Source organism: Rhododendron vialii, chromosome 4a (assembly GCF_030253575.1).
Source record: "Rhododendron vialii isolate Sample 1 chromosome 4a, ASM3025357v1".
Taxonomy (NCBI): domain Eukaryota; kingdom Viridiplantae; phylum Streptophyta; class Magnoliopsida; order Ericales; family Ericaceae; genus Rhododendron; species Rhododendron vialii.
Window position 1 is genome coordinate 2,218,377 of NC_080560.1, and position 21,967 is coordinate 2,240,343.

The 21,967-nt window shown below is 38.8% G+C and overlaps 3 protein-coding genes and 1 long non-coding RNA gene across 5 annotated transcripts; 2 read left to right on the forward strand and 2 right to left on the reverse strand.

Moving 5' to 3' along the window:
- Positions 1–87: 87 nt before the first annotated feature.
- On the reverse strand, positions 88–7,056 carry LOC131321705 (FHA domain-containing protein DDL). 2 transcript variants are annotated; one of them, XM_058352598.1, is made up of 12 exons: positions 6,895–7,056; positions 6,470–6,518; positions 5,227–5,762; positions 4,360–4,388; positions 3,098–3,164; positions 2,870–2,927; positions 2,492–2,584; positions 2,081–2,195; positions 1,951–1,998; positions 1,801–1,846; positions 1,603–1,673; positions 88–767 (listed from the first exon to the last, which is right to left on the reverse strand). In XM_058352598.1, exons 1-12 carry the CDS (start codon positions 7,042–7,044, stop codon positions 728–730), a joined length of 1,302 nt encoding a protein of 433 aa, XP_058208581.1. In that variant the 5' UTR covers positions 7,045–7,056; the 3' UTR covers positions 88–727. The 2 variants fall into 2 exon arrangements, with proteins under 2 accessions (XP_058208581.1, XP_058208582.1); XM_058352599.1 differs by lacking the exon at positions 6,470–6,518 and having other exon boundaries at positions 6,895–7,030.
- A 661-nt stretch (positions 7,057–7,717) lies between these two features.
- On the forward strand, positions 7,718–11,560 carry LOC131321704 (tryptophan synthase beta chain 1). The gene is made up of 5 exons (XM_058352597.1): positions 7,718–8,111; positions 8,838–9,194; positions 9,809–10,251; positions 10,346–10,440; positions 11,125–11,560. The coding sequence occupies exons 1-5, from the start codon at positions 7,821–7,823 to the stop codon at positions 11,298–11,300; spliced, it is 1,362 nt and encodes a 453-aa protein (XP_058208580.1). The 5' UTR covers positions 7,718–7,820; the 3' UTR covers positions 11,301–11,560.
- A 1,753-nt stretch (positions 11,561–13,313) lies between these two features.
- On the forward strand, positions 13,314–15,425 carry LOC131322552 (uncharacterized). Its single transcript, XR_009198888.1, has 2 exons — positions 13,314–13,954; positions 15,003–15,425. It is a non-coding gene; the product is annotated as an uncharacterized LOC131322552 (long non-coding RNA).
- A 537-nt stretch (positions 15,426–15,962) lies between these two features.
- On the reverse strand, positions 15,963–21,023 carry LOC131323237 (F-box/LRR-repeat protein At4g14103-like). The gene is made up of 5 exons (XM_058354928.1): positions 20,731–21,023; positions 18,053–19,022; positions 17,759–17,914; positions 17,377–17,679; positions 15,963–16,495 (listed from the first exon to the last, which is right to left on the reverse strand). Coding segments are annotated over exons 1-4 (1,416 nt in total). The 5' UTR covers positions 20,733–21,023; the 3' UTR covers positions 15,963–16,495; positions 17,377–17,391.
- Between the last annotated feature and the right edge of the window lie 944 nt (positions 21,024–21,967).

The window sequence follows — 21,967 nt, forward strand, 5'->3', positions numbered from 1 at the left end:
GCCTTCGATCTATGAAAGCCGTTTGCAATCCCAGCACATTCTAAGAATAGATCCAAAAAGAATCTATATCTGTAAGACTTGTCAGAATAAATTTAACCAATCTAAAACCCTCAATTTAAAACATCGAGATGGTCTGATACAATCTAAAACCATGATTCGCTCGGCTTACACAATAGATAATCCTCAAGAAGCAGTACCAAGCTTCTTCGAAAAGGTAAGGTATAGTCAGTAGTTGATGTGAACTCGATGAAGCCATTACAAGAGGAATTCCAAAACCCAAGCCCAAACCAACTTCGTAAGTTAGCATAATATCTAGGGTTCCCCTGTCAAAGATTAAAAATAACAAAAAAAGAAGAGAACGGTTCCAAGGCCGTATTGGAGCACCACCACCATTTTCTCACAGAGAGACGAGCAGAAGTGAAGCACCAACAGACAGGATTTCAAATGCAAACAAAAGTTGAAAGAAACCTGTCCCGATCAAACAAAATCCACCGAATAGTCACAAGTCCACGCTGTAATTGAGTGCAGAAAAACCATCACCGATCAAGGAAATGTGAATCTTCTTAGAATACCCTTGTAGTTCCAACATGTCTTGAAGTGGATACTCCATCAAGTTCAATACTTAGGCAACGATGTACTATTTGATCACTAGACAAAAGTGAAATTTGGCTTTTCCAAACAAGATCTCTCGATATCTCTTAATGCTAATTCAGTGAATTGAATTGACTCATGCTGCTGAGTTCTCGTGCAGTAGTACATATTCTCGGCTGCAAATCCCAAACAAAGCAGGATCAATTAGAACAGCAAACGTAATAATGCAGCATATAAAGAATATCATCGAGGAAATCAACAAAAATAGGCAATATGCACTTCTCTAGTTATAGGAAAGAAGTAACATGCTCCAAATAACGAGAACCCACAAGAAAGTGGATGAACCCAATCTTGGCGAGGGCTGGTACTCATGACTACAATCACAACATGAACATAGCCAAGCAAATGCAGCAATGTCGAACATGACCTTCAAATTAAGTCAACAAGAAATCAACAGAGAAACTTGTCCAATGCAACAAGATAATCACAACTACCACTAGATCTAACAAAACCAGCACCATAGGTGGAATACCAAGTTCCCATCCCTATCCCATAATTGCAGTGCCACTAGATCTAACAAACATAGCCCCACCTAACCATACCACCATTTAGGTTATCTGGAAGATCACGTTCCCATACTGATTACTTACAAGAACAGTCCATGTTCCAGGTAACAAGAGGTACAAAAATTTTAACATCCCCCTAAAGGTTCAAGCATAAACCAGTGACAACTCTAGGTAAAAAGAAATGGATACGAACTTTACAGGCACCAATTCAAAAGGTAGAAAAGTAACTTCATAAGAGAATAACCAAGCCAGAAACACTGGGCATTCAACATACAAAACTGAATCAAAAATTTTCATCAACGCACATGCCAGGGCTGAATGACAATGTCCTAGGTATAAATGAAGAGTCAATAATTCGCCAATATCACCACAGGATAAGATAGATTAGCAAATAATCAGCTCCAAGCGTTCAATAAGTTCACCTAGGTCTTGAAAAACCGCCTACCTGCTATTACCAAACTTAATAGTGTCTCTTTCAAAAAGTTCGTAATAACGTTCAGGCTCAATGCGATTTTCCTGCACCACAGAAGCAAAAGTTAAATCAGAGTATGGGAACCTAATGAAAATCAGTTTAAACAGAGCCTCCGAGTTCAAAAAGAAAACCATATTAACAGGGAAGAAGACACTATTATGAATTGCTTACATTAACGAAAGTTCCATTTGTGCTTCCGAGGTCCATCAAGTAAGGCCTATCATGTGGGATAAAATCAATAAGAAAATCATAGTTAGAATTGCATACAAGATATTGCTTCTTCATTCATGAAGGTGATCTATCATTTGTTTCAGGTCTCACCAAACTTTCTTCGATGAAGTACCATCAGGTTGCTCCTTTTCCACTTGGCTGACAAACAAATAAAAGGAAACTATTATGAGAATGTTCAATGCCATTACAGGATTATGGAAAAAGCTATTAATGAACAAACCGATATTGAAGCACAGCATGTTGTTTGCTACAGGATGGATGGTCCGTCGGGATATCTGCTACCCTCCTCTCTCTCCCGAATAGGTAACAACTTTGGCGATGAACGTAAAGGGGTTCTGTTCAATAGACATACTCTTAGAAGCACCATTGCAAGTCAGGGACTTAATTTATGAACTGTAACAACCAAAATTTCATTCTTATACACATTACAATTAGCAAAAGTAACTAAGGAATAGAGCAATCACAGCTGCATTAACACTACAACAATTATGGAAATCAAGCCTCACCCATCTCCAGGAACTTCAGCTTTGTATGCAATTTAGTGATCCAACAATCAAAAATCCCTCACAAGAATTGTCTAACTAAAACTTGGAAGAAGTAAGATGAATGATGCATTCCCCAAAAAACCTACCATTAAGCACTTCACCGCCCTTGAAAACATAAAGTCTCCATCTTATATCTGGTTTTCTAGCTTCCGGGGGTTCATTGAAGAGCAGGGTCACACCTGAAGAAGTAATATCTAATTAGGCAAGGAATGAAATATATAACATGACATAGAATCTCGTACCAACTAATCTCCAAAACATCTTTTTCCTCACACTTCACTATGATCAGCTTAAAATGCAGGTAAATTATGTATCAACAAGAATAGGGAAGTAGGAAGGCGAGGGACTGCCAATACATAAGAGGGGGATTACAACAGCACTTCAGATGGAATTGAGTCACCATTCAGCCAGGCAAAGAATGGAATGAAATTCCTTATATAAGCTGAAGTCAATTGGATTATCACCTTTGACTCGATTAGTTTCTGCAGCAAGCTTCCCAGAGAGCTCGAATGAAGGCTTTTGCTGCAAATCATGAACTTAATAAGAAGATAGAATGTATGCAAGACAAGCAAATCTACTGAGTGTAAAATCATGATGTTGCAAATGGAAACACCCAAGGCTTATTCTTTATCCCTGAATATACCCAATTTTTCATCAGAGTAGAGAACTTGGCAGACCAAGCAAAACCTTACCTTCTCCTTTGTTTCCAGGGCCTCTTCAGTGGCCTTCATTATAGCTACTGAATCATTATCACCATTCCTGCTCAAGTGAAACCCTAATTATGAAACTTATATCAAACAGAAGAACAATAGAACAGAAGATACAATGAGATGCCATGATTACCCTCAAAATATGAGTACCTACCTTGTGAGAAATCTCGCCAAACTAACGATTATAGGAACGGAAAGAACTCAAATATAAACCTGACATCGACCTCTATCAGACAACATAAACTTGGAAACTTAGAAAAGAAGTCTAGAGAACCTGACAAGGCCTCAAGAATTTTACACAAATATTTCAAGAGTTGTTAGCCAAAACTGGTAGTCCAGTATATGAGATCCGTTATAAAAGCACCGGTGGCACTTGGGTGGTCACATGAGGGTAACTATTCATAGATCAAGAATCTTGGACAGCTATTTCAACAGGGTACCTTAAATTTCTAACTCAGACAAACGATTGGGAGCCGTCCTATAAAATTTTCTTAGTCATGAAAAATAGATTGGAAGAAGATGTGTTTGTCTACTAAGGGAGGAAAGTAGTCTCTAGCAAGCTAGATTTGTTTAACAAGACTGTGGTAAGCTGTGGACCTGTGGTAAGATGTGCCATGGAAATAGAAGCAAGTCTATAGAGGAGGGTGATTGCAGAGAAATGGGGTTGACGTTATGAGAGACCCTCACAGAGTGGGACTTTGGAAGAGTACAACAAAAATAGGCGAAGATTTGTATTAGCATTATTTCTTCAAAATAGGGAAAGTGTCCAGAGCAATTTGTGGCCACTACTCCGCGTGATCACTGCTCATTGCAAGTTTTTCCAGACTATTTGAGGTCTCAGATAAAAGAGAAGCAAACGCAGCAGATTTTTTCAAATTTGTTTCACCAGTAATGGAGGTTTATGGTTGACTCAATTCAGATTTCAAAACTGGGATTTCTCAGCAACATCATATCAAAGTAAGAAGAGGAAGCAAGAACGTTGAGAAAAAGCAACATCAAGCAGATGATTGGTTATGATCTTTACAGCGCTGTAATTCAATTGAATAATGATACAACCCCATTTTCATAAACTAAATTCTACCAAAGCAGCAGGGTCTGAAACAGTAACCAAGTTCTTCCTATGGAATGCTTAATATATGAGGCAGGGCGACTGCAAATATCTATTCGCAAGAATAGTTTTTCTCAAGTGGGGAAAAGTCTGAAGGAAATTGCTAAAAAGATTAAAAGTTCGGTTAGCAGCTCACCTATGTTCAGCTCCTGTCGAGTTTGTCACCTAAAAAACATATAGTAATGGTCAGACAAACTATTTGAACAACAGAGCAGACAACACAGAAACAAAGGACATGGAGCCCGGGACTGTGTTGCAAGAAATGATCCTCAATCAAAATAAATTCAACCCAAATAGGACTCCCAATTTTAAAACTACTATGCAAGTTTTGTCACAGGCCAAAAAAACATCCCATCACCACAAATATAAAATGACAACCTTAGTAACTCTACAGACAGATTTTAAAAGGACATATAAGCAAAATAAAAGCAAGGCTTGCGCAGGACGGTCTATCATACAGGCTCCAGAAGTTTTTGATTGGGCCACATGCGAAGCCCACATTTAGCAAAAATCAAGTAAATATCTAAACAAAATAAGGTCTATTACAAATTAAAGTCTACAAATAACAGTAATAATGATAATAACAATAATAATAATAATAGGTAATAGTATCAGTATAACGGAAAAAATAGAAAAAGAACGAGTCATGGCTAGCTACTAAAACCTGGCACAGCTTATGCCTCAAACAAACGAGTGCCAAGAGGAAAAAATAGTGCTTGAAATGTGCTTCCTTTTGTTAGTAACTTAGTACCTTCAAGAATTCTCCTCCTCTACTCATTTTTTAGTATTTTTACCATAACAGGTAGGGGATTAAAGAACGGTCTATGGAATCCAGTGGTTTAGAACATACTCTTGTTGGACTAAAACCAATTGAAAAGCAGTGTGCATGCATTCACCACTTAGATCGTATGGCCAAGATTTTTCAACAGAGGTACAAGAAGATTAAAACAAAAGCATAATATACACAAATGTATGGGTTTAAGGATTGGATATCACCAGACACCTCGCTCTTATCACTAGCCACACGAGGTGAGCGAGATCTGTGTCTACTACTGCGGTGACGATCTGATGGCGAAGTTGACCGCCCATGTCTTGATCTAGAAGACCCCCCATCAGCTGCATCTCTTCCTGATCTTCTCTCCCTTTTCTCACTCGGCACTTCCTTTTCCGAACCCCTTTCCCTGCGTGTAGCCCTGTCATCTCCCCTGGAGTTGTGCCTCTCATTCTCCCTGCTCACACTCACTTTCTCGGTCCCTCTTTCAACTTCAGCTCTCTTTAACCTTTTCGTGCGAGGTGAAGGCGACCTTGACTTTCCACGTCTTGGGGACCTGGTTTGGTTTGCAGGTTTGTCTCTTGGCGGAGATATTGCCTTGTGTGAACTCCTGTGACGAGGTGGAGACTTTTCTCTTCGAGGTGGGCTCCTTCTACGAGGAGAACTTCGACCCCTAACCGGCGATTCAGAATGAGTAGATGAATTACGTCCCATTGGTGACACTGAGCACACGAGACTTGTGTGAAATAAAACGTGCAATACTGTATCTGCCAATCAGAAATCAACCAAAATCCCAAACTATAAATTTCACTTGATGCACAAAGCCTGAAATATATCTTCAATACCATTACGTCCTACCTATTGCTGCCGAGAAAACATAAGAAAGGGCATGTGAAAAACAAAAGCTTACCTCCACCAATCTAAATTGAACAAATCACCGTTAAAGTCTTGCTCTATTGGGTCTTAGCTACTTGAAATATTTAGATCCAAAATTCAAATTCCTATCCTTTCCAGATTTCTCATACAGCAACAGACTTGAATGAAAAAGTATTGATTGCCCCTTGCACTGCCACGTGGTACACATTTCTGTGGGGCCCAGACTAAGTGTATGAACTCCGAATAAGTGTGTGGTGAGGGGTGGCAGGGGCACTAATCTCTCAACTTGAATAGATAGAAGCTCGAAATAACAATGCACAATTTTTCTACATCCAACTGCCAAAACAACCACAAAAAAAAACATATTTGCAAATCATCTCCCTAACCTTGTTTTGCTTACCCACAAAATTGGAAGAGCTAAAGGTAAAGTAACAATTTTTATATCCCTACAAAGAGTCTCAATCAAACCCATGAATGAAAATCACATAGAACATTAAACTATATAAGAAACCTAACATTCAACCAGTATAATTGACAATAAACTGCCGGGAACTAAATTTTCAATATTTAAGCCTGAAAATTTGCAACAAATACTAACCTAGGGCACCAAAAACGCTTAACAACGATGGGAAAGTAACAATATTTAGCTGTACAAGAATGAAAAACAAACCCTTGAATGAAAAACAATAGTCAGAATCAAACCCTTGAATGAAAAACAATAGACCATTTAGCTGTACAAGAAACCTAACAGTCAACCAGTACAATCGACATTAAACTGCCGGGGACTAAAATTAACACATTTGTGGCTGAAAAATTGCAACGAATACTGACCTAGGGCACCAAAAAAGCAAAACCTAGTCAGACCCTAAAATCAAAGGTGATTAACGCGAGTCTGGTAGAAAACAAAGGTTTGTTACCCACAGTATGATCTAACAGTTGTTCGGGAGCATGCGACAAAATGATGTCTTTTGGATTGAACTAAAGTATTTTGGACAGAAAATTGTTGAAAGACGAGGAACTTACCGAGACGATGTGGTTCTCCGTGGAGTGAGAGGAAAACAGGGAATGCTGTGTCGCTCTCAAAGAAGCGGAGAGAGAGAGTGAGAGAGCGTGGCGGGTGGGTACTAGGCCGGTGATAGGGTATTGGGTCTGGGTTCGTTCATCCCAACACATTTTAAAATTTGTTTTTTCGAGTGATTTTGTCGCTCTTTTTTTCTCTAATGCCATTCGTGTATATATTAAGTGATTTGTATTGTAAGAGAAAGGAGTGGCATAAGAGAAAAATAGAATGGTAAAATCAATTTCCTTATCTTTTAGACGAAAAAAATGGAATAGTTTGCGGCTAAGAGTAAAAGTCGCAACCAAATGTAATAATTAGCGGCCATGAGCAAAAGTTTGCGACCAAGTGCAATAGTTTGCACCCAAGAGCAAAAGTTTACGGCCAAATGCAATAGTTTGCGGCCATGGATAAAAGTTCGCAGCCAGGTGCAATAGTGTGAGGCAATAGTGTGAGGCTAGGTGCAAAAGTTCGTGGCTAAGAGCAAAAATTCGAGACCAAGTGCATTAGTTTGAGGCCGAGTATTTTTTTTATGTCCAGGTATGAAAAGTTTTTGGCCACATTCAAAAGTTTGTGGCTAGGTACCCAAAAATTGAGGCCAAAATCAAATGCAAAAGTTTACGGTTAGGTGGGATAGCCTGTGGCAAAAAGAGTAGCCCAGGCTCAGTAACTTGGACTGTGAATTCTTAACCCTAGCCCAATGGCCCACCTGAAATGATCCACTTCCCGACTTGCTGGACCAATACCAAAGAATCACCCGCCACCGCCATTTATTACCCTATTTATTGAATTTCCATACAAATCTGAAATCTCCATAAAATTTCTCTCTCTCTCTCTCTCTCTCTCTCTCCCCTCAGCCTGCTTCACCGCTATCCTCTATCTCTCTTCTCACATGGCCGGTTGCAGAACAACCCAAGCTCCGCCGATATCATTCAAAAACCCCTCCCACTTGCCCTCCCGATTCCGCAAATTTACGCCCTGCCCTTCCCCCTCTACCAGGGGTTCCATCGTATGTACCTTAACCAAAGACTCGACGATGGCCCCGGCCGCGGTGCAATTGAGACCCGACCCGTTTGGAAGGTTCGGTAAGTTTGGCGGGAAGTATGTGCCCGAAACCCTAATGCACGCTCTCACTGAGCTCGAATCTGCGTTCCGGTATCTCTCCAAGGACCAAGAGTTTCAGGTTTGTTCGTTTTGTTTTCAGAATCCGGATTGTTGAGAAACGTATTTTTTTTTTGTGTGTGGGTATTGTTAAGGGAATTGAAAAATTGGTATTGTACTTTTATTTGGGTTTTTTTTAGGGTCGGTCTATTGGTAAATTTGTTAGGAACGTAAAGGATTGAATGTTTGTTTGTTTCAGCATTCGGTTGTGATTGGATTGTTGAGAAATTTGTTTATTTGTAAGGGGGTAATGATGTAAGGGAATTGAAAGATAGAGTTTTTTTTTCATTGCGGTTGTTAAAGTTTCATTGCGGTTGTCTGGTTAATTTTGCTTCAGCATTCGATTGTGATTGGTTTGTTGAGAAATCTCATGTGTTTTTGTAAGGTATGATCCTAAATTGTTGGTGAATTGAAAGATTGAGTTTTTTTCATTGCAGTTGTTAAGAAAAAATGAGAGTAGACTTCGGGGTGTCTGTTTGAGTTATTTCATGTTTTTTTTAGGGGCTAATAAAAAATGGGTAAGGGTAATTGAAGGATTGCGGCTTTGGTACATTGCAGTGGTTAAGTTTAGGTTGTCTGTTTGAGTAATATCTAGTTTTAGAAGGGATGATTTTGTCTACTGTCATGTTCCTGAATTATGTGTTGCAAAAATATTGTTATGGGTAAATGGCTTCTTAGGAATATTCCTTTCTCGAGTTAGGCCTCTTTTGCAATCTTAGTAATATACGTTGAAAATTTTTAACTTCAGAAAGAACTGGACGGGATACTGAAAGATTATGTTGGTAGGGAGAGCCCTCTTTATTTTGCTGAAAGGCTTACTGAGCACTATAAGCGTCCCAATGGCGAAGGGCCACACATTTACCTCAAGAGGGAAGATCTCAATCATACCGGTGCCCACAAAATCAACAATGCCGTGGCTCAAGCTCTGCTTGCCAAGCGCCTGGGGAAGAAACGCATTATTGCTGAAACTGGGGCCGGTCAGCATGGAGTTGCCACTGCTACCGTATGTGCCCGGTTTGGCTTAGAGTGTATTATTTATATGGGTGCTCAAGATATGGAAAGGCAAGCATTAAATGTCTTCAGAATGAAGCTTCTTGGAGCTGAGGTATGTTTTCCATACTTGCGTCAATTGGAACTTCATTACATTGATCAGCTGATCTACTTTTGTTCCTTAATGATGGATAAGTAGATACAGCTTCCCCTGGTTGATTTATTCTAAGTTCATTAGTCCATGCTATCGTTAACCAAGTGGTTTTTGAACCTGTAACTTGGTTTAGAAGGATGGACATTTTTTGGCAAAACACATCAATGAAGTTGTGAGTAGCAAAGATTGGAAGAAAAATTGTTTTGATTTACCTACTTGTTTTCGACGTAATAGTTGTCTTCATTGCATATGTATCTCGATTGTCTATTACAATTTTGAACGCTGTGTAGGAGTTTCACTGGCATTCTATTTCACAATGATAACTTGGTCCTGTTATGGTCTTTCCTATCTGTAATAATATTAAGTTTGACATGAATTGTGCTGAACTATCCTGTCGCTATTTACTGGAGTGTGAGATATCTTGTCTCATTATCAATCCACTTCAGTGGGTTTTATTTCTCCCATTGCCTTGATAGTTTTTTCAATCACTTTTCCTTGTGTGATCAATAATAATAGAATTGCTTTTCATGCATGTTGCTTCCGTTGACAGAATGTTTGAGTTTTTTCCATTATAGGTTAGGGCAGTTCATTCTGGGACAGCCACTCTGAAGGATGCTACATCCGAAGCCATAAGGGACTGGGTCACTAATGTGGAATCCACCCATTACATCTTGGGTTCTGTTGCTGGGCCACATCCATACCCCATGATGGTACGAGAGTTTCATGCGGTGATTGGTAAAGAGACAAGGAAACAAGCATTGGAAAAATGGGGGGGGAAACCAGACATTCTTGTTGCATGTGTTGGTGGAGGTTCAAATGCCATGGGACTCTTTCATGAATTTGTTGACGACGAAGATGTCAGATTGATTGGTGTGGAAGCTGCAGGTTTTGGATTGGATAGCGGTAAGCATGCTGCTACCTTGACCAAAGGGGAGGTTGGGGTGCTGCATGGAGCTATGAGCTATTTACTGCAGGATGATGATGGGCAAATTGTTGAGCCCCATTCCATTAGTGCAGGGTAAAGAAATCTTACTGATCTTTCCTCAGTGGAGTAGCCATTATGTTTATTCGCTATTCTGCCTAACTTAAGGAATATATGTTTTGTCAAATAGCTTGGACTACCCTGGAGTTGGACCAGAACACAGCTTTCTAAAAGACTTGGGACGTGCTGAATACTATAGCATCACAGACGAAGAGGCGTTGGAAGGTGTGAAATTTGGCATTTTAAGTTTCTTTTTCCAGGTCTGCGTATTCCGCTATGCTGCTCTATGTGCTCATAATTGTCTGGCGATTGTCAACTATGGTTAATGTTCATGATTTTGTTACTGCAATTGATTTTTTTGTTTTGACAACATAGGCCAGCATCTTTTTTTTATTTTTTTATTTCTAGGATAGCTGATGTTGTTTTGTTTTCTTGAGAGAGAGAAACTTGGGCTCTAACTTTTAATACAAAATCTTTGTGCACTTGCGTTTGAACTGAGGTAATAATTTTCCTCTATTAGATTCTTCTATTCCATAATCTTGTGCCTACAGTGCAATAATTCCTAGCGAAAGTAACCCACCAATAGTTATGTGCTTTTAACCTACAGTCTTTAGAGACTAGCTAGTCTGATATATGATACAAACCTAAATCTCTATTTTTTCTGATCGGCAATGAATCATTATTCTAGCAATCTTTTTCCGATTGATTACAAAGTACTTTTCTTTGCACAGTTTTGAAATTTTTTTCTACCTCAATCATCATCCTTGTTACATGGTAGTTGTATTGTTGTAACGGCTGGGGTTCCTCTCCCCACTGTTGTTCTTTGTATGGGGGAGGGGAAGGGGTCACCGGGGCTTGAAACCGCATCCTAGTTTCCTAAATACTTTTCTGTTCTTCCTTTGCATGCAGCTTTTCAGAGATTATCTCGACTAGAGGGCATCATCCCAGCTCTGGAGACATCTCATGCTCTCGCATATCTGGAGAAGCTTTGTCCGACCCTCGCAAATGGAACTAAGCTTGTGCTTAACTGCAGTGGCAGAGGAGACAAGGATGTCCAGACAGCCCTCAAGTATTTGCAGATTTAATCATGGTGTGAACAGGATTTCATGACCACACAAATTTTGTTATCTTCTTAGGTAAAAATTGATCAGTTTGTTGTATAATGAAACCAATGGTCTTTCTGTTGTATTTGGAATCAATAAAGAGATTCGAATTCTTGTTTATTCATCTCATTGGAGAGTATGCCGAAATGACATGCCTGTCAATTGTCATTTTGGGATACTTTGATGTTGTACTGCAGATGTTTTGAGTTTGAGGGAAGGATTTGGTGATGTTACTCTTTGAAGTGATTCTGTTCCTTTTGCTGTTATGGTTTCTCCTTGTCTCATGAAATGGAAGAGGGAGGATATACTGTTGAGTACAATTGTATCTCACTCCACCAGAAGAATATTTTCAGGTTGCCGATCAAGAAAGAGAAACAATGTTTCAAATTTCTCAGATTCAAGTTAGGCTCTGTTTGTTTGAAAAATATTTTGCCCATTTTTCAATGTTTGCCGGTATAAAACATGGGGATAGCATTTTCTTGGAGTGCCACCAAGGGATGCGCTAGGGCTCTTCTTCACTACATATTCATGTAGGAGTCACACTTTGTGATGGAATCCAAATCCACTTGTGATTGTGTCGTGAAAAAAAAGGTCACAGAGCCACCACCTGACGGTGTTTTAGGAGCATTTTATAATTTTTCCCCTCGTGTTTCACACCTTAAACATGTCTCTATATGTCAAAACTAAGTCTAAGTCTAAGAAATCTGTGACCCATCTCTACTTCTATCTTTGACCCATCTCTCCCTTGCTCTAAGTCTAAGAAATCTGTGTCAATTGCAACCACAACATACATTGATGTGCAGCTGCATCTTTAATTGACATGAACCTGCCTTGTTGACACTGATTGTTCTAAAGCTCTTGTTGTGTTTCCTTCAAACTATAAACCAAATACCCAAAAAAAAATCGCAAAATTCGTTTTACCGAAAAAAGTTCTACTTTGAAATAAACAGAGCATAAAAAAAATGAAAAAAAGAAGCCTTTTGTCCAAGTTCTAAATTTCGTTTTGGCACTATAGACAATGTGTTACAAACATGAAAAAACTTAAATCCAACAGAGTTCATTCGGGAGAACACTCTCAAGCTCCATTGTCCGATGTATCTATAAACCATAAGAGCGCATTGGTATGTGCGTCGACCTTGCTAAAATTGACAACTTTACAAAGCTAATCACCCCAACAAGATTTTCTTCAAGCCGTTCCAAAAGTTCTAGTAATGAGAGTCGCCTACTCGATGTGTCCCGAAATAAACCAGTGTCGTTCATTTTGCACAACCGGGGATAATAACATCTGATTGTTGATGCTATCAAAGGTCATTATAATTTCTTCATACAAAAGAAGGATATATGCTCTTGGGAGGCCTGGATTGTCGACTCTGCAAAAAGTACCGACTAGGCGACTAACGCTATGTTCGTACATTTTTCTTTTTTTTGAATTCATATAATAGAAATGAATGGACTATACTGTATGCACATAGTTATTTTAGGACCATATTTTCCTAATCTTATACCGTTTGCAAGTAGTACTTTGCGCCTATATTGTCAAAGTTTGCGGCCATGATAGTAAAATTTTGCGGTTACATTGTCAAAGTTTGCAGCCATGATGCAAAAGTTTGTGGACATAATGTAAAAGTTTCCGGCCATGACGCAAAAGTTTGGGGCTATGTTATTCAATTCGGCGTCCAAATGACAAAGTTCGCGGCCAAAGTGTACAAGTTTCCGGCCATGTAATAGTTCTCGGCCATCTATTCAAAGAAGAAGAAGAAGAAAAGAAGGAGAACTGACGGGTAATTTTGGAAGAAGAAGTTGAGATTTGGGTTTTGAAGATTCCTGCAAAATTTCTCCGTTGATTCTGGTTTCGGTTATCTGGAGAAGAAGAAGATGGTGCTCGACATCCCATACGACAGCGTTTTCATTCTTTTGAATATCATAGGGAAACGGGTTTTGATAGTTTTCATTCAGTGTAGCCGAACGAATTTTAAGAAACAAAAATGAACAGAAACACGTCAAGATCAGGTATCAATCTGAATCCGATTGGCTTGATTTTTGACACGGGGAATGATCTTAACGACTTCTACAAATTGATTGTCTCAGATCATCGAAAGATTAACCACACAGGTAGAAAATTCCCCCTGAGTGTTCTTTGAATCTTGTTCTCTTCAGAACGACGTAATTTCAATGACTTCTCATCTTTAACATGCGAAGTCCATCAAAACGACGCCGCACCAGTTCAAGGCTCCCGTTGCAGGGATTGCGTGGTGTAATTGATCAATTGTGAACCCGTGCCTATTTGTATCATCGAAACAGTTCAGGTTGTAGAAAATGTCGAGATGATAAATCTTGTTTAAGATAATATCAATCGGACACTGGTTAAAGCATAATCGGAGATGATTTGTGTGAGATTATTTTTATGAAAATAGATATGGCCATACCGGATGAAACCCATTTTATCACTGGATGTTTAAGAGAGAGAGAGAGAGAGAGAGAGAGAGAGAGTTCTGGGGTTGTTCAGCTTAAGAGAGAGAGAGAGAGAGAGTTCTGGGGTTGTTCAGCTTATGGATTTTCATCGCGCTCTACAGCTGAGGAAGTCACCGAAGCCCGGAGGAATTCACGGGACTGGTCTCGCTGCCATTGCAACACAGGTCTCTTCTATTCTTCCACCCTTCAACCCTAACTGTAACAACGGTACTCTTTTTATGGGATTTTTTTTTATGGTTATCTTGGTCGTTGTTTGAAGATATTGGACATCTCCAATTGTTTTCGCAATGGAGTTTAGTTGTTCATGTTGACGTACGATCAAAATTTGCTTCAGTCAGTTCTTAGAGGCCAAGGTGGATGATTTCGATTTCGATTAGTTTTATTTCGGGAAATAAACAAATGGAGGGAAATTAAATATAAGAAGAAAAGAAGGTCATAGATAAGATAAGGAATTGCTTTCAAATTCATCGGAATGGATTAGCTATTGTGGCTCGCTGGTTCTTATGACATAATCATGTGAAGTTCAAAGCAGAGGCTCCTGTGATAAAACACTCGACCAAAATGGGGTAGTAAAAGAATTACGCTTCCGTCAATTTGCACAACTGGAGCTTCCGCGTTGGAAGAATTCAAACGGTGCAACGAAAACGTAACGATACCTATGGGTTATCCAGCTAAGAGCATTTCTTGGAACTTGTTATCTAGAGTTACTAAAAGGGTTGAGTTTGTGTGATATCATGTCCATGAATTATGTGTTGCAAAAATATTGTCAAGGGGAATTAGCTTATTTATGCCTCTTTTGCAATGTTCGAAAATTTTTGACTTCAGAAAGACCTGGATGCATGGGATACTGAAACTGGGGTGCTTACAGTGCAATAGTTTCTAGCAAAAAGAACTTCCAGAGTATGTTAACCCACCAATCGGTGTTTGCTCTTTTTTTTTTTTTTTTTCTTTTTTTGAAATGGAATAGGTGTTTGCTGTTGATCTCTAGTCTTTAGAGATTACCAAGTCTGCTGAATGATACAATGTTTAAATCGCTATTCTAGCAATCTTTTTTCCAGTTGATTACGAAACAGTTACCTTTCGAGGGTTGGGTTCCTCTCCGAACCTCTCGCAAACGGTGTTCGTTTGTAGTGGGGTGGAGAAGGGGGGTTGTCAGGGCTTGGAAATGTATCCGAGTTTCCTAAATACTTTCTGTTCATTTTTTGCATGCAGATTTTCAGAGATTATCTCGACTAGAGGGCATTATCCCAGCTCTAGAGACATCTCATGCTCTCGCAAATATGGAGAAGCTCTGTCCAACCCTCGCAAATGGAACTAAGACGTTCAGACGGCTATTAAGTATTTGCAGGTTTAGTCATTGTGTGAATAGGATGTTATGACCACACAGATTTTGGTAATGGTAATATTCGTTTCTTTGACGGATCGGTTTGTTGTATAATAAAACCAATAGTCATTCTGTTGAATATGGAAGTAATATAGATATTGGGATACAGGTTAATTTACCCATGATCTTGTAGTAGAGAGTGCAGAAATGACATGCTTGTCAATGGTCTTTGGCCTTTGGGATACTTGTTATGTTGTACTGCAGATGTTTTGAGTTTTCAAGCAAGGATTATATGATGTTTACTTTTTGAAGTGATTATATTACTTTTGCTTTCTTGGTTCTCCCGCGCTTTGTGGCGGAGACCCATGTGTGGTGAAAAAAAGTTTTGAAGCACCGCATGGCAGCAAGCATTTATTGATTTTTCCTGGCGTGCGCGCGCGCGCTCGTGTATACCACACCTGAAACAAGTCTCTTTACGTCAACTATTCTTGGTTCTTCTTCTCTCTGAGCCATCTCTCCGTCGCTCTTAGAAATCTGTTGTCAATTGAAACCACAACATACATTGACGTGCTGCGGTATCTTTGCCAGAACTTTTGACACTGATTCTTCTGAAGCTCTTCTTGTGTTTCTTTTAACTATAAAACTGAATACCGAAAAACAAAAACAAAAAACGTTTTGTTTTGGAAGAATCACTTTTACGTTAAAAAAAAAAAATATATATATATATATATATATATATATATATATATATATATATATATATATATATATATATATATATATATATAGTCCAATCTAAAAAAGTTTTTAACTTCTGAAATAAACAGAGCCTAAATGAAAGCCTTTTGTCCAAGTTCTAAATTCGTTTTGGCATTATGGACAATGTGCTACAAACTTGAAAAGAAAATTAAAAACCCCGGGAAAAAAGCAAAACTATGCAGTGGTGTTATAATATGAGCACATATATAGCAAAACAGATACAAGTGTCACGAGTCAGGAACATGACTACATGTATAAACTGGACAAAAACTGCAATTGGGACGACGCTGGAATCCGACAGAGTTCTTCGGGACGAACACTCTCGAGTTCCAGCGTCCGAAGTATATGTATCTCAGTATCCGTATGCGGTAAGAGCACATTGGTATGTCGACCTTACTAAAATGGACAACTTTACAAAGCTAATCACCCCAACAAGGTTTTCTCCAAGCCGTTCCAAAAGGTAGTAATAAGAGCCGCCTCTACGATACATCCCAAAATAAACCAGTGTCATTGATCATTTTGCACCACCAGAGGATATAATTTGAGGCATAAGATGAGTTGGAAATCCGCTTTGAGAGTCAAAACTTAACCCAAAAATGAGTTTCAACTCCTTGCTTCGTCGCTGCATAAAAAAAACCAGGCTCGTCATCACAGCTAAATGAGGCTGCATTACGAAAATGATCATTCTAATAGTAGAAATGCACCCAAAACAAAAGTAGTGTCCGGAACCGTCCAGTAATCAGCAATCAAGCCTAAAATGTGCAAAAGCCATCTGAAAGTATTGGCATGAGCTGGGTTCCTCTTCATATCATTTCTGGACTCTAATAACATAATTCGAATCCTTATAACAGAAACCCCAAAGCTAGGAGGATAGCTTGAAGACACATGGACAAACTTCTGACAAACACTCAACAATCAAGAGAAATCTAACAGTCTAGAAGAGTTAGAAGGAGCACGTGATACTTGAACAAACATACGACCACGTAAATGTTGAAAGGAATTGAGAAGGAATAACATGAATTTATTTCACTTGTGATCATAGCCTAGATTCTTTCAACAAGTAATTCAGGACCTATTGGAGCTTTTATCATTTCTAGTGAAACAGTAAACTTGGTTGCTGCATATCTAGCCACCATGCTTTATTGCTAAAGTTTAACAACTCTGCAAGATAATGCCATTATAATCTACTCAGGATTTTATCACTGTTGAAGCTCGATGATGACTTCTCTGTCACGGTTTTGTGCTTGTACTCTTAGTCCAGATTCAATCAGAAGTAACTGAAGGAGCTAAGGGGTTTTCTTGTCTAGAATTACATTGCTTATAAAAAGGTGCTAATTTGGTGAAGCCATTAAAACTGTGTTTGGCAATGTGGCTGCTGTGTTACTTCGTGTTTGTATCAGGAATCCTGACTTTTGTTTCTTGGAAGCTTTACGAACCACACTATCACTACAAATACAGAGAGAAAATAAACAAATAATAGGCTGCATAGCAGTAGATACTTACAGGCTCAAAGAAATTTCAGAGGAACATGATTACACAACTTGTGGATGCTCTAGGAACCATGTCCAGCCGATCAACAACCTCTTTTTGCTTCGTTAAATCTCCTGATGGACTCTTTGAACAAAATATATTCAGCCTCTCTAAAACAAGTGCATTCTTCAGCAAATATTTTAGCATACACATTTCTTCGTAGTTTCCATGAAAATTATGGAGGTTGACTGACTTTAGGCAGGACAAGAAACAATTAGGCACAGGCTTCAAATTCCAATCTTCTTCTTCATCACAGCGCACATGAGGATTAGATCCCTGATTTCCACAAAACAAATAACTCATAAGCATATTAGCCCACAAGTTTTAAGCAAATTCCAAAGCTTCGGGGACATACCTGAAAAAACACAAGAGACTCTAGATTTGGCGTGAACTGAAGGAAATATAACACTTTCTGGATAATGAGCCTCTCGATTAACATGCTCAACTCTAAAGATGTCAAGTTTTGAAACATGGGAAGTTGATCCGACAGGTTATCTGCGAGATAGAGAGACTTCACATAGAAAACAAAGAAAATCACGACTCAGCTCAGTGGAGGCACAAATGATGCTTAAGAGAAATATAAAAAAACGAAAACTTCACATTACTAGACTCGTATGTTCAACCAAATTTCCACAGCAGAAGTAGATACCTCAATTGTACCAGTAGACATTCTCAAGGATTTAACACTGTGCAAGCCTCTCAGCACCTTAACTGCGCGATAAGCAATTTCTTTCTGCCTCTTACCCAGAAGTGGAACACAAACATATGCATTAACCAATGAAGGCAGATTAGAGAGAACAATCTCATTTAATAGACAACCAGTGTAATTCAAAAATGTAAGGTTTGCTGCATCAATCTTGATCTCACAGCCATTAAGTTCATCTGCTGATCCAAAGTAAGGTAGGTCATCTATGGTAAAGCTCTTCAGCATTGGAATAGAAACCACAATGTGCTTCAGATTCATCCATTCACAGTCCAATATAAACAACTCCTGAAGGACTGGGCAACTAGATAATAATTTTTGGGTGGAATCATCATCCAGGAAAGTAACAAGAGCAAGGTGCAAAGTTTTAAGCTGTGGAAACGAAATGGACGTAGGGAGTTCAAGGGCACAATTCATTGCTATTTTCACCACTGTTAAAAATCCACTCACAAAAACACATTGGGGCAAGGCAAAAGGAGTTTCCACAAAAAGGCAAAGGTCAAGCTCTTGAACTTTATGCTTCATTACAGCAGAAACCCATGCATGAATACGAGATGCATCGAAGCAAACTCGACAAGAGAGACGGAACTTTTCCATATTTGAGCCCTCGTGAAGAACAAGCACCCTTTCCACAAAATTCATGAAACAAGTCAGCTTGTCCGTATCCCAATCATTCACTTCACTTGGATATAACGAGAAATCATCAAAGTCAATGTTGGGTACAGAGGTCCATAGATACTTCCATCTAGTTGACAACAAGCACGTTGCAACGGCATCTTTTGTGGGGAGCATTGAGAGGATATGATGAAGAATAGAGTCAGGCAAATCACTGATTTTATCTTCATACACCCTTACACCATGCCCCTCAAAAAGCTTCCGTTGTTTAAAACTCTCCCTGATCAACCATATTTTATCCCTGCGGAAAAAATATCCAACACCAAAAGTATCAAGATTGAAAAGGGTTCAAAGTTATTAATTAGAAACCTGAAGCAGCAACAAATCACTATCTAGAGGCATGAAAGAACAATTTAAGGTGACCATATAGACAAACAGTTAGCAACCCAACATTTTTAAGGTACAAATCTCTACTAACCAGCCCATATGAATACCCAACTCGAACCCGTGACCTTCAGGTCACAATGGAGCAACTTTACCGTTGCACAAGGCCCGCCCTTCAAAATGCCAGTTGCAATGAGGGATCCAATTGACTCGCTAAGTCCAGCAAAATGTGAATTGAATCGATTGATAAATAAGTTTCTAAAAATGTACCAAACTTTCTTGAACGTTAAGTACGGCTGCAAAAGAACCAAGCTATTTGATCTCGACTCATGTTTGGCTCATTAAAAGCTCATTTGAGCTTGACTTGTAGATACATAAACCAAGATTAAATAAACCACTGAACAACTCACCTGAGTTGAGCTTAAACACATTTTTTAACCTAGCTTAAACACGCATTGCAACCAAGCTTGCACCACTTACTACTCTGCTCTATAGGTTCATACTGTTGTTCCAAAAATTAAAACACGCAATTCGAGCTCGTGATTGACTTGACTAAACTTGTTTAGGATCAGATAAACTAATCAACAAACCAAGTTTGAACGCACTTGTGACACACTAGTTAAGTTTTCAAACCAAACTTGAAATTGGCTGGTAACAAGGAGGCAGCTCTCTGCATCATATCCTTCTTGGCATAAATCTAACATACGTGAAAATCAATAGCAAATCAGTTTCTTTTTTATAAGTAAAAAACTTATCGAAAATACATCAAAGGTATGCCACCCATGTACAAAAGAAAATGAAGAACCAAAAGGCCAAAAAGCCAATCACACCAAAAGAGGCCAATAAAAAAAAACTATTCACAGCACCATATGGCAAAAATATCTAAATGCCAAGGAATTGATCAAAGGGTCGGTTTTCGCTACCTCAACTCCCAACTAAGCAGAAAATAAGTTTCAACAAGAAAACAACAGAAACTCCACTTCCCATAAGCGTATAAAGCCACACACACACAAAAAAATGCTTAAAAGGAAAATTGATTTTCACACCTTCCTTGGCACCTCTTTTTTGTCTATTTATATTTATTAATGTGAAATTACCACATTACCCTTCCCTCTCGGGTCACTGTTTTCGTATGAAGGGCAATTTGATACTTTCATGTGAATAAGGACAAAAAAGAAGAAGGTGCCAATGAATTTGATACTTTCATGTGAATAAGGACAAAAAAGAAGAAGGCGCCAATGAATAAAACGAGGGTGTGAAAATCATTTCCCTGCCCGCCTTAAATAGAAGCGGCTAAAACTAAACACAAACGCAAAAAGAAAAACCCCGTCCCCACCTACAAAATAGTTTGTGTAGAAGCAAATATCAGCATCAGCTCATCTCAAATACCAAAACCCATATCAAAACAACCTGAAACCCCAAACAAATTAACACGTAAACCACCTTGGGAACACCATATGACCATCTAAATCACGTTTAACGTCACCGGGGCCTCAAACACCCCCTAGCCAATTCGAAAACTATAACAGAAATCTCGATACAGACATGAGACATGGATATAAGCACATGAGAGAGAGAGAGGGAGGATCAAAGGAAGAACTAGTGATCAGATACGAGAGACTTACATCTTTACGCTGCTTCAGTCGAGAGGTCGAACTCTGTCAACCTTCTCTCACGCCAAAACGTTTGAGAAGGTAGTGAAATGGGTATCTGGGTCTTGTTTTTAAGGAACCGAGTGGGTATTTTGGTTAGAGCAATGGCGGTGGGGATTTGGTGCAGAAGAGAGAGAGTGAGTTTTTGCTGCGGTTTGTACAGCAGGGGAAGATGGAACGACGAGCGTGAAGGTACTGGGGACCTCAAGACTCACGCGCCTACCAGTACGTGTTTGTAAACGCCAATAGATAGAGACAGAGCGGAGCGGTTTAGAATAATCTCACACTAATCATTTGGTAGAACCCTAAGTCTGAGATGTTTTCCAAAGATGTTTTCAAGCCCTCCCTCTCATGCACATAGATTATGTGAGTTAGCTTAGAACTATCATCCGAATAATTATTTGAACAAGCCAAAAATAAGGGAGTGATTTTTATACTCTTCTTAATATCGTCACCTTTTTATTTTTAATCCCAAGAAATTGACCAAATGGTCTTGACCTGAGATTTAAGTGTTTGCCTTAAGGATCGATTCTCCTTACTAACAACATTTGGAGCCAGCCATCTCGCCTCCACACGTAAGCATGTGAAACAGCGCGCAAGTTGGCCCGAAACACCTTGCATTATCACAACAAAAAAAAAAAAAAGAATGGGCCCGTTCCGCAACGCAAAAAAAAACCCTTATTTTTTATTCTCTTTTGGTAAGTAAGAGCCCGTTCCGCAACACAAAAAAAATCTTTATTTTTTAAGAAGGCAATTTCAAGCTTAAAAATTATGGGCTTATTGAAATTTAAAATATGCAATATGAATCTTATGTGAAAGATCTCATCTAGATTTTTTATACAATGCAAAAAAAATTGAAAATTTATTTTTTATTTACATTATTTTTTAGTTTGAAAATGTGAATAAGCTGCTTATTTTTTAAGAAAATTTCTGAAACGGGACCTAAGTGTGTACTTTGATTTTCTAAAAGACAAAAAAAAATATTATGGAGTATAAAAAAAAAATGTGAAAATCATTTCTCAAAAATATTATCCAAATAATTGGCGTGGTATCCAGTCTCCCCGAAAAGGGGCCTATGGCTGCACCAACACAAAGTCGACTGAGACGGCAGTTCATTAAATCCATTCATCGGTTTCTGTTTTCATTTTTTTCATTTTTTATTTTGAGAAAAAGCAAGAGATGCATTTGATTAAGATAAGTAAGGTTTCTG

Coding starts and splice junctions, on each gene's coding strand:
- LOC131321704 (XM_058352597.1), top strand. CDS start 7,821: ATGGCCGGTTGCAGAACAACCCAAGCTCCGCCGATATCATTCAAAAAC. Junction 9,195..9,808: donor TGAAGCTTCTTGGAGCTGAG/GTATGTTTTCCA, acceptor TTTCCATTATAG/GTTAGGGCAGTTCATTCTGG. Junction 10,252..10,345: donor CCCCATTCCATTAGTGCAGG/GTAAAGAAATCT, acceptor TTTGTCAAATAG/CTTGGACTACCCTGGAGTTG.
- LOC131323237 (XM_058354928.1), bottom strand. Junction 17,915..18,052: donor TGTCTACTGGTACAATTGAG/GTATCTACTTCT, acceptor TTCTATGTGAAG/TCTCTCTATCTCGCAGATAA. Junction 17,680..17,758: donor AGTCTCTTGTGTTTTTTCAG/GTATGTCCCCGA, acceptor TGTGGAAATCAG/GGATCTAATCCTCATGTGCG.
- LOC131321705 (XM_058352598.1), bottom strand. CDS start 7,044: ATGTGTTGGGATGAACGAACCCAGACCCAATACCCTATCACCGGCCTA. Junction 4,389..5,226: donor TGGCTAGTGATAAGAGCGAG/GTGTCTGGTGAT, acceptor TATGTTTTTTAG/GTGACAAACTCGACAGGAGC. Junction 1,999..2,080: donor CATGCTGTGCTTCAATATCG/GTTTGTTCATTA, acceptor TTTGTTTGTCAG/CCAAGTGGAAAAGGAGCAAC.